This window comes from Gallus gallus, unplaced genomic scaffold (genome assembly GCF_016699485.2).
Source record: "Gallus gallus isolate bGalGal1 unplaced genomic scaffold, bGalGal1.mat.broiler.GRCg7b scaffold_137, whole genome shotgun sequence".
Lineage (NCBI taxonomy): Eukaryota > Metazoa > Chordata > Aves > Galliformes > Phasianidae > Gallus > Gallus gallus.
In genome coordinates, this window is record NW_024096089.1 from 4,537 (window position 1) to 17,176 (window position 12,640).

At 60.6% G+C, this 12,640-nt stretch overlaps 1 protein-coding gene across 2 annotated transcripts; it reads left to right on the forward strand.

Annotated features, from left to right (window-relative positions):
- The first annotated feature begins 467 nt into the window (after positions 1–467).
- Positions 468–11,863, forward strand: LOC121108972 (CXXC-type zinc finger protein 1-like). 2 transcript variants are annotated; one of them, XM_046906226.1, is made up of 3 exons: positions 468–612; positions 3,530–3,556; positions 11,586–11,863. In XM_046906226.1, exons 1-3 carry the CDS (start codon positions 475–477, stop codon positions 11,841–11,843), a joined length of 423 nt encoding a protein of 140 aa, XP_046762182.1. In that variant the 5' UTR covers positions 468–474; the 3' UTR covers positions 11,844–11,863. The 2 variants fall into 2 exon arrangements, with proteins under 2 accessions (XP_046762182.1, XP_040513265.1); XM_040657331.2 differs by having other exon boundaries at positions 11,477–11,644.
- Positions 11,864–12,640: the final 777 nt, after the last annotated feature.

The window sequence follows — 12,640 nt, forward strand, 5'->3', positions numbered from 1 at the left end:
CCACCCTACACCGCCCTCATCCCCCATACCCCCCCATATCCCCCCCATACAGCCCCTCCCACCCCTCCCAGCCCCCCTATTCCCCCAATACCCCCCATATCCCCCCATATCCCCCCCATATCCCCCCCATACCCCCCCATACCCCCCCCTACACCCCTCTTACCCCCCCATATCCCATATCCCCCCATACCCACCCATTTCCCCCCCATATCCCCCCATATACCCCCCATATCCCCTCCTACACCCCACTTACCCCCCCATATCCCCCCCATACACCCCCATATCCCCCCTTATCCCCCATATACCCCCCATATCCCCCCATATCCCCCCATACCCCCCCATATCCCCCCCATACCCCCCCCATACACCCTCATATCCCCCCCATACACCCCCCCTACCCCCCCATACCCCCCCATAACGTGTCCCGTCCCGTCCCCCCCCCCCCCCCCGTTTCAGATCAAGCGCTCGGCCCGTATGTGCGGTGAGTGCGAGGCGTGCCGGCGCCCGGAGGACTGCGGGCAGTGCGACTTCTGCCGCGACATGAAGAAGTTCGGCGGCCCCAATAAGATCCGACAGAAGTGCCGCCTCCGCCAGTGCCAGCTGCGCGCCCGCGTCAGTGCCGCACGCGTGTGCTTGGCGTGGGCTTAGCGTGTGCTTGCCGTGTGCTGGGGGCGCTGTCCTCGGGGGGTCCTCAGGGTGTCCTTGGGGTGTCCTTATAGCGTCCTTAGGGTGTCCTTAGGGTGGTTTTGGTGTCTTAGTAGCGTGTTCGTAGCGTGTGCTTAGCGTGGGCTTGCCGTGTGCTTGGCGTGTGCTGGGGGCGCTGTCCTCAGGGGGTCCCTATAGCATCCCTATGAGGTCCTTAGAGGGTCCTTAGGGTGTCCTTAGGGTGGTTTTGGTGTCTTAGTACTGTGATCCTAGCGTGTTCTTGGCATGTTCTTGGCGTGTGCTTGGCGTGTGCTGGGGGCACTGTCCTCGGGGGGTCCTCAGGGTGTCCTTATAGCGTCCTTATGGTGTCCTTATAGCATCCTTAGGGCGTCCTTAGGGTGGTTTTGATGTGTTAGTAGCGTGTTCTTAGCGTGTGCTTGGCGTGTGCTTGGCGTGTGCTGGGGGTGCTGTCCTCGGGGGGTCCTCAGGGTGTCCTTATAGCGTCCTTATGGCATCCTTAGGGTGTCCTTAGGGTGGTTTTGGTGTGTTAGTGGCGTGTTCTTAGCGTGTGCTTAGCCTGTGCTTGGCGTGTGCTGGGGGCGCTGTCCTCAGGGGGTCCCTATAGCATCCCTATGAGGTCCTTAGAGGGTCCTTAGGGTGTCCTTAGGGTGGTTTTGGTGTCTTAGTACTGTGATCCTAGCGTGTTCTTGGCATGTTCTTGGCGTGTGCTTGGCGTGTGCTGGGGGCGCTGTCCTCGGGGGGTCCTCAGGGTGTCCTTATAGGATTCTTATAGCGTCCTTATAGCATCTTTAAGGTGTCTTTAGGGTGGTTTTGGTGTCTTAGTAGTGTGCTCTTAGCGTGTGCTTAGCGTGTGCTTGGCGTGTGCTGGGGGCGCTGTCCTCGGGGGGTCCTTATAGCGTCCCTATGAGGTCCTTAGAGGGTCATTGGGGGGTCCTTAGGCTGTTCTCATAGTGGTTTTGATGTCTTAGTGTGTTCTTGGCATGTGCTTGGCGTGTGCTTGGCGTGTGCTTGCCGTGTGCTGGGGGCGCTGTCCTCAGGGGGTCCTCAGGGTGTCCTTATAGCGTCCTTATAGCGTTCCTAGGGTGTCCTTAGGGGGGTTTTGATGTCTTAGCGTGTGCCTGGCATGTGCTTGGCATGTTCTTGGCATGTGCTTGCCGTGTGCTGGGGGCGCTGTCCTCGGGGGGTCCTCAGGGTGTCCTCGGGGTGTCCTTATAGCGTCCTTAGGGTGTCCTTAGGGTGGTTTTGGTGTCTTAGTACTGTGATCCTAGCGTGTTCTTGGCATGTTCTTGGCATGTGCTTGGCGTGTGCTGGGGGCACTGTCCTCGGGGGGTCCTCAGGGTGTCCTTATAGCATCCTTATAGCGTTCCTAGGGCGTCCTTATAGCATCCTTAGGGCGTCCTTTGGGTGGTTTTGGTGTGTTAGTAGCGTGTTCTTAGCGTGTGCTTGGCGTGTGCTTGGCGTGCGCTGGGAGCTGTGTCCTCTGGGGTCCTTATAGCGTCCCTATGATGCCCCTAGAGTGTCATTGGGGTGTCCTTAGGGTTGTTTTGGTGTCTTAGTAGCGTGTGCTTAGCGTGTGCTTGGCATGTTCTTGGCATGTGCTTGGCGTGTGCTGGGGGCGCTGTCCTTGGGTTGTACTCAGGGTGTCCTTATAGGATTCTTATAGCGTCCTTATGCCATCCTTAGGACGTCCTTAGGGTGGTTTTGGTGTCTTAGTAGTGTGCTCTTAGCGTGTGCTTAGCGTGTGCTTGGCATGTGCTGGGGGCGGTGTCCTTCGGGTGTCCTTATGGTGTCCTTATAGGATCCTTGGGGTGGTTTAGGTTTCTTATTGCAGTGTTCTTAGCATGTTCTTTGCATGTTTTTCACATGTTCTTGGCGTGTGCTGGTGGCAGCGTCCTTGGGGTGTCCGTAGGGTGGTTTTGGTGTCTTAGTGTGTTTTTCACATGTGCTTGGCGTGTGCTTGGCATGTGCTTAGTATGTCTTCGGGGCGCTGTCCTTGGGGTGTCCTTATAACGTCCTCAGGGTGTTCTTATAGGATCTTTTAGGTGTCCTTAGCGTGGGTTTGGTGTCTTAGTAGCGTGTTCTTAGCGTGTTCTTGGCGTGTGCTTGACGTGTGCTGGCGGCGGTGTCCTTACAATGTCCTTCATGTGTTCTTAGGGTGTCCTTAGAGTGTCCTTATGGGGCCCTTAGGGTGGTTTTGGTGTTTTAGTGGCGTGTTCTTAGCGTGTGTTTGGCGTGTGCTTGGCATGTTCTTAGCATGTGCTTGGCATGTCTTTGGGGCGGTGTTCTTGGAGTGTCCTTACAGTGTCCTCATAATGTCCGTGTGATGTCCTTAGGGTGTCCTTTGGGTGGTTTTGGTGTCTTAGTAGCGTGTTCTTAGCGTGTTCTTAGCGTGTTCTTGGCGTGTGCTGGGAGTGGTGTCCCTGGGGTGCCCTTAGAGTGTCCTTTGGGTGGTTTTGGTGTCTTATTAGTATGTCCTTAGCGTGCTCTTAGCATGTCCTTAGCATGTTATTCTCTTTACTGTGACTCGTAGCGTGTCCTTTGCACGTCCTTAGTGTGTTTTTGTGCTTCACTGTGCGCGTTCATAGCACGTTTTAAGCGTGTCTTTAGCATGTCTTCCCCCAGGGGTGGTTGTGGTGTCTTATTAGCATGTCCTTAGCGTGCTCTTAGCATGTCCTTAGCATGTTATTCTCTTTACCGTGACTTGTTCCATGTCCTTAGCATGTCCTTAGCATGTTTTTCTGCTCCAGTGTGCGTGTTCATAGCATGTTTTAAGCGTGTCCTTAGCATGTCCTCCCCCACGTCGTCCCCCCCCCATATCTCTGTGCCCCCTCCCCCATCCTTAACACCCTCTTTTCCCCCATAGGAATCCTACAAATACTTCCCATCATCGGTGAGTCACTTTGCCCCCCTTTTTTGGGGGGGGGGGGGGGTCCATTTTGGGGGGGTGGAACCCAAAACCCCCCTTTTTGGGTGGGGGAAGGAGGCTTGGGGTCCCTGGGGGGTTCTGGGGGTCCCCATAGGTTCATAGTGGGGGGGGGGGGGGGTGTCCCAGGAGTCCCCATAGGTTCATATTGGGGGGGGGGGGGTCGTGGGGGTCCCCATAGGTTCATATTGGGGGGGGGGGGGGGGTCGTGGGGGTCCCCATAGGTTCATACTGGGGGGTCCCTGGGGGGGTCTCCATAGGTTCATATTGGGGTGGGTGGGGGGGGGTCCCGGGGGTCCCCATAGGTTCATATTGGGGGGGGTCTTATGGGTGAGTGGGTCCCTTAATGGCTCTGGGGGGGGCTCCATAGGGGTCCTGGTATAAGGGGGGGGGGTCTTGGAGGCCCTATGGGGGGGGGGTGCAGTCCCAAAACCCCCCTTTCTGGGGGGGGGGAGGGGGCTTGGGGTCCCTGGGGGGGTTCTGGGGGTCCCCATAGGTTCATATTGGGGGGGGGGGGGGGTCCCAGGAGTTCCCATAGGTTCATATTGGGGGGGGGGGGGGTCGTGGGGGTCCCCATAGGTTTATATTGGGGGGTCCCTGGGGGGGTCCCCATAGGTTCATATTGGCGTGGGTGGGGGGGGGGTCCCGGGGGTCCCCATAGGTTCATACTGGGGGGGTCCTATGGGTGAGTGGGTCCCTTAATGGCTTTGGGGGGGCTCCATAGGGGTCCTTTGTATAAGGGGGGGGGGTCCTGGGGGCCCTATGGGGGGGGGGTCCCAAAACCCCCCTTTTTGGGTGGGGGGAAGGGGGCTTGGGGTCCGTGGGGGGGTTCTGGGGGTCCCCATAGGTTCATAGTGGGGGGGGGGGGGGGGGGGGTGTCCCAGGAGTCCCCATAGGTTCATATTGGGGGGGGGGGGTCGTGGGGGTCCCCATAGGTTCATATTGGGGGGGGGGGGGGGGTCGTGGGGGTCCCCATAGGTTCATATTGGGGGGGGGGGGGTCGTGGGGGTCCCCATAGGTTCATACTGGGGGGGGTCCTATGGGTGAGTGGGTCCCTTAATGGCTTTGGGGGGGCTCCATAGGGGTCCTGGTATAAGGGGGGGGGTCCTGGGGGCCCTATGGGGGGGGGGGTCCCAAAACCCCCCTTTTTGGGTGGGGGGAAGGGGGCTTGGGGTCCCTAGGGGGGTTCTGGGGGTCCCCATAGGTTCATAGTGGGGGGGGGGGGGGTCGTGGGGGTCCCCTTAGGTTCAAATTGGGGGGGGGGGTCGTGGGGGTCCCCATAGGTTCATACTGGGGGGGGGGGTCGTGGGGGTCCCCATAGGTTCGTACTGAGGGGTCCCTGGGGGGGTCCCCATAGGTTCATATTGGGGTGGGTGAGGGGGGGTCCCGGGGGTCCCCATAGGTTCATACTGGGGGGGGTCCTATGGGTGAGTGGGTCCCTTAATGGCTCTGGGGGGGCTCCATAGGGGTCCTGGTATAAGGGGGGGGGTCCTGGGGACCCTATGGGGGGGGGGGTCCCAAAACCCCCCTTTTTGGGTGGGGGGAAGGGGGGCTTGGGGTCCCTAGGGGGGTTCTGGGGGTCCCCATAGGTTCATATTGGGGGGGGGGGGGTCGTGGGGGTCCCCTTAGGTTCAAATTGGGGGGGGGGGGTCGTGGGGGTCCCCATAGGTTCATACTGGGGTGTCCCTGGGGGGGGTCCCCATAGGTTTATATTGGGGTGGGTGGGGGGGGGGTCCCGGGGGTCCCCATAGGTTCATATTGGGGGGGGGGGGGGTCGTGGGGGTCCCCATAGGTTCATACTGGGGGGGTCCTATGGGTGAGTGGGTCCCTTAAAGGTCCTGGGGGGGGGCTCTGTAGGGGTCCTGGTATAAGGAGGGGGGTCCTGGGGGCCCTATGGGGGGGTCGTGGGTATATGGGGGGGGGTCCTGGTTACATGTGGGGGTCCTGGGTCCTATTTGGGGGGGGTTCTGGGTTCGTTGTAGGGTCTTGAGATCACAGTGGGGTCCTGGGTCCTATTTTGGGGGGCTCCTGGGTCCTATTGGGGGGGTCCCGTGTTGTATTTGGGGGGGGGTCCTGGGTCCACAGTGGGGTCCTGCATCCTATTTGGGGGGGTTCTGGGTATATGGGGGGGTCCCAATTATATGGGGGGGGGGGGGGTCCTGGGTGCATAGTGGAGTCCTGGGTCCTATTGGGGGGGTCTAGGGTCCATAGTGGGGTCTTGGGTTCATAGTGGGGTCCTGGGTCCTATTGGGGGGGTTCTGTAGCCATAGTGGGGTTCTAGGTCCTATTTAGGGGGGGGTCTTGGGTCCATAGTGGGGTCCTAGATCCTATTTAGGGGGGTCTTGGGTCCATAGTGGGGTCCTGGGTCCTATTTGGGGGGGGGCCTGGGTCCATATTGGGGTTCTGGGTCCTATTTGGGGGGGATCCTGGGTCCATAGTGGGGTCCTGGGTCCTATTTGGGGGGGGGTCGTGGATCCATAGTGGGGTCCTGATTATATGGGGGGGGTCCTGGGTCCATAGTGGGGTCCTGGGTCCTATTTGGGGGGGGGGCCTGGGTCCATATTGGGGTTCTGGGTCCTATTTGGGGGGGGGGGTCCGGGGTCCATAGTGGGGTCTTGGGTTCATAGTGGGGTCCTCGGTTGTATTGGGGGGGTTCTGTACCCACAGTGGGGTTCTGGGTCCTATTTGGGGGGGGGGTCCTGGGTCCATAGTGGGGTCCTGGGTCCTATTGGGGGGGGTCCTGGGTCCATAGTGGGGTCTTGGGTCCATAGTGGGGTCCTGGGTCCATAGTGGGGGGGGTCCTGGGTCCATATTGGGGTCCTGGGTCCATAGTGGGGGGGGTCCTGGGTCCATATTGGGGTCCTGGGTCCTATTTAGGGGGGTCCTGGGTCCATAGTGGGGTCCTGGGTTCATATTGGGGTCCTGGGTCCTATTTAGGGGGGTCCTGGGTCCATAGTGGGGTCCTGGGTTCATATTGGGGTCCTGGGTCCATATTGGGGTTCTGGGTCCATAGTGGGGTCTTGGGTCCATAGTGGGGGGGGTCCTGGGTCCATATTGGGGGGGGGTCCTGGGTCCATATTGGGGTCCTGGGTCCTATTTGGGGGGGGTCCTGTGCCCATAGTGGGGTCCTGGGTTCATATTGGGGTCCTGGGTCCTATTTAGGGGGGTCCTGGGTCCATAGTGGGGTCCTGGGTCCTATTTGGGGGGGGGTCCTGGGTCCATATGGGGGTCCTCGGTTCTATTGGGGGGGTTCTGTACCCATAGTGGGGTCCTGGGTCCTATTTGGGGGGGCTGTCCTGGGTCCATAGTGGGGTCCTGGGTCCTATTTGGGGGGGGGGTCCGGGGTCCATAGTGGGGTCTTGGGTTCATAGTGGGGTCCTGGGTTCTATTGGGGGGGTTCTGTACCCATAGAGAGGTTCTGGGTCCTATTTGGGGGGGGGTCCTGGGTGCATAGTGGGGTCCTGGGTCCTATTTGGGGGGGCGGTCCTGGGTCCATAGTGGGGTGTTGGGTCCATAGTGGGGTCCTGGGTCCTATTTGGGGGGGGTCCTGGGTCCATAATGGGGTTCTGGGTCCTATTTGGGGGGGGTCGTGGGTCCATATTGGGGTCCTGGGTCCTATTTGGGGGGTCCTGGGTTCATAGTGGGGTCCTGTGTCCATATTGGGGTCCTGGGTCCTATTTGGGGGGGGTCCTGGGTCCATATTGGGGTCCTGAGTCCATAGTGGGGTCCTGGGTCCTATTTGGGGGGGGTCCTGGGTCCATAGTGGGTTCCTGGGACCTATTTGGGGGGTGTCGTGGGTCCATATTGGGGTCCTGGGTCCTATTTGGGGGGTCCTGGGTCCATAGTGGGGTCCTGGGTCCTATTTGGGGGGGGTCCTGGGTCCATAGTGGGGTCCTGGGTCCTATTTGGGGGGGGTCTTGGGTCCATATTGGGGTTCTGGGTCCTATTTGGGGGGGGTCCTGTGCCCATAGTGGGGTCCTGGGTTCATATTGGGGTCCTGGGTCCTATTTAGGGGGGTCCTGGGTCCATAGTGGGGTCCTGGGTCCTATTTGGGGGGGGGGTCCTGGGTCCATATGGGAGTCCTGGGTTCTATTGGGGGGGTTCTGTACCCATAGTGGGGTCCTGGGTCCTATTTGGGGGGGGGGGCCTGGGCCCATATTGGGGTTCTGGGTCCTATTTGGGGGGGGGGTCCGGGGTCCATAGTGGGGTCTTGGGTTCATTGTGGAGTCCTCGGTTCTATTGGGGGGGTTCTGTACCCATAGTGGGGTTCTGGGTTCTATTTGGGGGGGGGTCCTGGGTCCATAGTGGGGTCCTGGGTCCTATTGGGGGGGGTCCCGTGTCCTATCTGGAGGGGGTCCTGGGTCCATAGTGGGGTCCTGGGTCCTATTTGGGGGGGGGTCCTGGGTCCATATTGGGGTCCTGGGTCCTATTTGGGGGGGTCCTGGGTCCATAGTGGGGTCTTGGGTCCATAGTGGGGTCCTGGGTCCATAGTGGGGGGGGGTCCTGGGTCCATATTGGGGTCCTGGGTCCTATTTAGGGGGGTCCTGGGTCCATAGTGGGGTCCTGGGTTCATATTGGGGTCCTGGGTCCATATTGGGGTTCTGGGTCCATAGTGGGGTCCTGGGTTCATATTGGGGTCCTGGGTCCTATTTAGGGGGGTCCTGGGTCCATAGTGGGGTCCTGGGTCCTATTTGAGGGGGGTCCTGGGTCCATAGTGGGGTCCTGGGTCCTATTTGGGGGGGGGGTCCTGGGTCCATATGGGGGTCCTCGGTTCTATTGGGGGGGTTCTGTACCCATAGTGGGGTCCTGGGTCCTATTTGGGGGGGCTGTCCTGGGTCCATAGTGGGGTCCTGGGTCATATTTGGGGGGGGGGTCCGGGGTCCATAGTGGGGTCTTGGGTTCATAGTGGGGTCCTGGGTTCTATTGGGGGGGTTCTGTACCCATAGAGAGGTTCTGGGTCCTATTTGGGGGGGGGTCCTGGGTGCATAGTGGGGTCCTGGGTCCTATTTGGGGGGGCGGTCCTGGGTCCATAGTGGGGTGTTGGGTCCATAGTGGGGTCCTGGGTCCTATTTGGGGGGGGTCCTGGGTCCATAATGGGGTTCTGGGTCCTATTTGGGGGGGGTCGTGGGTCCATATTGGGGTCCTGGGTCCTATTTGGGGGGGTCCTGGGTTCATAGTGGGGTCCTGTGTCCATATTGGGGTTCTGGGTCCTATTTGGGGGGGGTCCTGGGTCCATATTGGGGTCCTGGGTCCATATTGGGGTCCTGGGTCCTTTTGGGGGGGGTCCTGGGTCCATAGTGGGTTCCTGGGACCTATTTGGGGGGTGTCGTGGGTCCATATTGGGGTCCTGGGTCCTATTTGGGGGGGGGTCCTGGGTCCATAGTGGGGTCCTGGGTCCTATTTGGGGGGGGGTCCTGGGTCCATAGTGGGGTCCTGGGTCCTATTTGGGGGGGGTCTTGGGTCCATATTGGGGTTCTGGGTCCTATTTGGGGGGGGGTCCTGTGCCCATAGTGGGGTCCTGGATTCATATTGGGGTCCTGGGTCCTATTTAGGGGGGTCCTGGGTCCATAGTGGGGTCCTGGGTCCTATTTGGGGGGGGGTCCTGGGTCCATATGGGAGTCCTGGGTTCTATTGGGGGGGTTCTGTACCCATAGTGGGGTCCTGGGTCCTATTTGGGGGGGGGGCCTGGGCCCATATTGGGGTTCTGGGTCCTATTTGGGGGGGGGGTCCGGGGTCCATAGTGGGGTCTTGGGTTCATAGTGGAGTCCTCGGTTCTATTGGGGGGGTTCTGTACCCATAGTGGGGTTCTGGGTTCTATTTGGGGGGGGGGGTCCTGGGTGCATAGTGGGGTCCTGGGTCCTATTTGTGGGGGTCCTGGGTCCATAGTGGGGTCCTGGGTCCTATTTGGGGGGGGTCGTGGATCCATAGTGGGGTCCTGATTATATGGGGGGGGTCCGGGGTCCATAGTGGGGTCCTGGGTCCAATTTGGGGGGGTCCTGGGTCCTATTTAGGGGGGTCTTGGGTCCATATTGGGGTCCTGGGTCCTATTTGGGGGGGGTCCTGGGTCCTATTTGGGGGGGGGGGCCTGGGTCCATATTGGGGTCCTGGGTCCTATTTGGGGGGGGGGGTCCGGGGTCCATAGTGGGGTCTTGGGTTCATAGTGGGGTCCTGGGTTCTATTGGGGGGGTTCTGTACCCATAGAGAGGTTCTGGGTCCTATTTGGGGGGGGGTCCTGGGTGCATAGTGGGGTTTGGGATCCAATTTGGGGGGGGGTCCTGGGTCCATAGTGGGGTACTGGGTCCTATTTAGGGGGGTCTTGGGTCCATAGTGGGGTCCTGGGTCCTATTTGGGGGGGGGGTCCTGTGCCCATAGTGGGGTCCTGGGTTCATAGTGGGGTCCTGGGTCCTATTGGGGGGGTTCTGTACCCATAGTGGGGTTCTGGGTCCTATTTGGGGGGGGGGGTCCTGGGTCCATAGTGGGGTCCTGGGTCCTATTTGGGGGGGGGGCCCTGGGTCCATATTGGGGTCCTGGGTCCTTTTTTGGGGGGGGTCCTGGGTCCATATTGGGGTCCTGGGTCCTATTGGGGGGGGGTCCTGGGTCCATAGTGGGGTCCTGGGTCCTATTTGGGGGGGGGGGTCCTGGGTCCATATGGGAGTCCTGGGGTTCTATTGGGGGGGTTCTGTACCCATAGTGGGGTCCTGGGTCCTATTTGAGGGGGGTCCTGGGTCCATAGTGGGGTCTTGGGTCCATAGTGGGGTCCTGGGTCCATAGTGGGGGGGGTCCTGGGTCCATATTGGGGTCCTGGGTCCTATTTGGGGGGGGTCCTGTGCCCATAGTGGGGTCCTGGGTTCATACTGGGGTCCTGGGTCCTATTTGGGGCGGGGTCCTGGGTCCATAGTGGGGTTTTGGGTCCAATTTGGGGGGGGGTCCTGGGTCCATAGTGGGGTACTGGGTCCTATTTGGGGGGGGGCCCTGGGTCCATATTGGGGTCCTGGGTCCTTTCTGGGGGGGGTCCTGGGTCCATAGTGGGGTCCTGGGTCCATAGTGGGGTCCTGGGTCCTATTTGGGGGGGGGGGTCCTGGGTCCATATGGGAGTCCTGGGTTCTATTGGGGGGTCCTGGGTCCATAGTGGGGGTCCTGTGTCCATATTGGGGTTCTGGGTCCTATTTGGGGGGTCCTGGGTCCATAGTGAGGTCTTGGGTCCATAGTGGGGTCCTGGGTCCATAGTGGGGGGGGGTCCTGGGTCCATATTGGGGTCCTGGGTCCTATTTGGGGGGGGGGTCCTGTGCCCATAGTGGGGTCCTGGGTTCATATTGGGGTCCTGGGTCCATAGTGGGGGTCCTGGGTCCTATTTGGGGGGGGGTCCTGGGTCCATATGGGGGTCCTGGGTTCTATTGGGGGGGTTCTGTACCCATAGTGGGGTCCTGGGTCCTATTTGGGGGGGGCGGGTCCTGGGTCCATAGTGGGGTGTTGGGTCCATAGTGGGGTCCTGGGTCCATAGTGGGGTCCTGGGTCTATAGTGGGGTCCTGGGTCCTATTTGGGGGGGGGGGTCCTGTGCCCATAGTGGGGTCCTGGGTCCTATTTGAGGGGGGTCCTGGGTCCATAGTGGGGTCCTGGGTCCTATTTGGGGGGGGGGTCCTGGGTTCATAGAGGGGTCCTGGGTCCTATTTGGGGGGCAGGGGGGGGGGCCCTGTGCCCATAGCGGGGGGGTCCCACATGCCATTTGAGAGCATCCCCCACCCCAACGGGAAGACAAAGATGGGGACCACGGGGGGGGGGGATTTAAGGGGGGAGTTTGTGGGTGGGGGGGGGGGGGGGTCCCTTTGCCTGCCCCCCTCCCCCCCCCCCCCCCCCCCGTCTCCGGGCGGGTGCTGACCCCCCCCCAGCTGGTGCGGGGGCGCGAGGGGGAGGAGCTGGAGGAGCAGCTGGGGGCGGGGGGGCCCCCCCGAGAACCTCTCGGACGAGGAGCTGCCGCTCGACCCCCGGCTCTACCAGGAGCTCTGCGCCGGGGCCTTCGACGAGCACGGCCTGGTGGGTAACTCCAACACCCCCCCCCATAAAAAAGACCCCCCCCCAAAACCCCAAAATGGGGGAGGGAAGGGGTATGGGGGGCGCGTGGGGGCTTTAAACTGCAAAGGAATGGCAGCAAAGGGGCGCAGAATGAGGCCAAAGGGCTGCAAATTGGGGTGGGGGGGCTCTGAACCCCAAAGGAATGGCAGTAAAGGGCCCCAAATTGGGGTGGGGGGGCTCTGAACCCCAAAAGAATGACCCCAAAGGGCTCCAAATTGGGGTGTGGGGGCTTCAAAATGCAAAGGAATGGCAGCAAAGGGTTGCAGAATGACCCCAAAGGGCTCCAAATTGGGGTGTGGGGGCTTCGAACCCCAACAGAGTGGCAGTAAAGGGCCCCAAAATGACCCCAAAAGGCTCCAAATTGGGGTATGGGGGCTCTGAACCCCAAAAGAGTGGCAGCAAAGGGCCCTAAATTGGGGTGTGGGGGCTTCAAACCCCAAAGGAATGGCAGCAAAGGGCTCCAAAATGACCCCAAAGGGCCCCAAATTGGGGTGTGGGGGCTCTGAACCCCAAAGGGATGGCAGTAAAGGGCCCCAAATTGGGGTGTGGGGGCTTCAAACCCCAAAGGAATGGCAGCAAAGGGCCCCAAAATGACCCTAAAATGACCCCAGAGGGCCCCAAATTGGGGTGTGGGGGCTCTGAACCCCAAAAGAATGACCCCAAAGGGCTCCAAATTGGGGTGTGGGGGCTGTGAACCCCAACAGAGTGGCAGTAAAGGGCCCCAAAATGACCCCAAAAGGCTCCAAATTGGGGGTATGGGGGCTCTGAACCCCGAAAGAGTGGCAGTAAAGGGCCCCAAATTGGGGTGTGGGGGCTTCAAACCCCAAAGGAATGGCAGCAAAGGGCCCCAAAATGACCCTAAAATGACCCCAAAGGGCCCAAATTGGGGTGGGGGGGCTCTGAACCCCAAAATAGTGGCAGCAAAGGGCCCCAAAATGACCCCAAAAGGCTCCAAATTGGGGTGTGGGGGCTCTGAACCC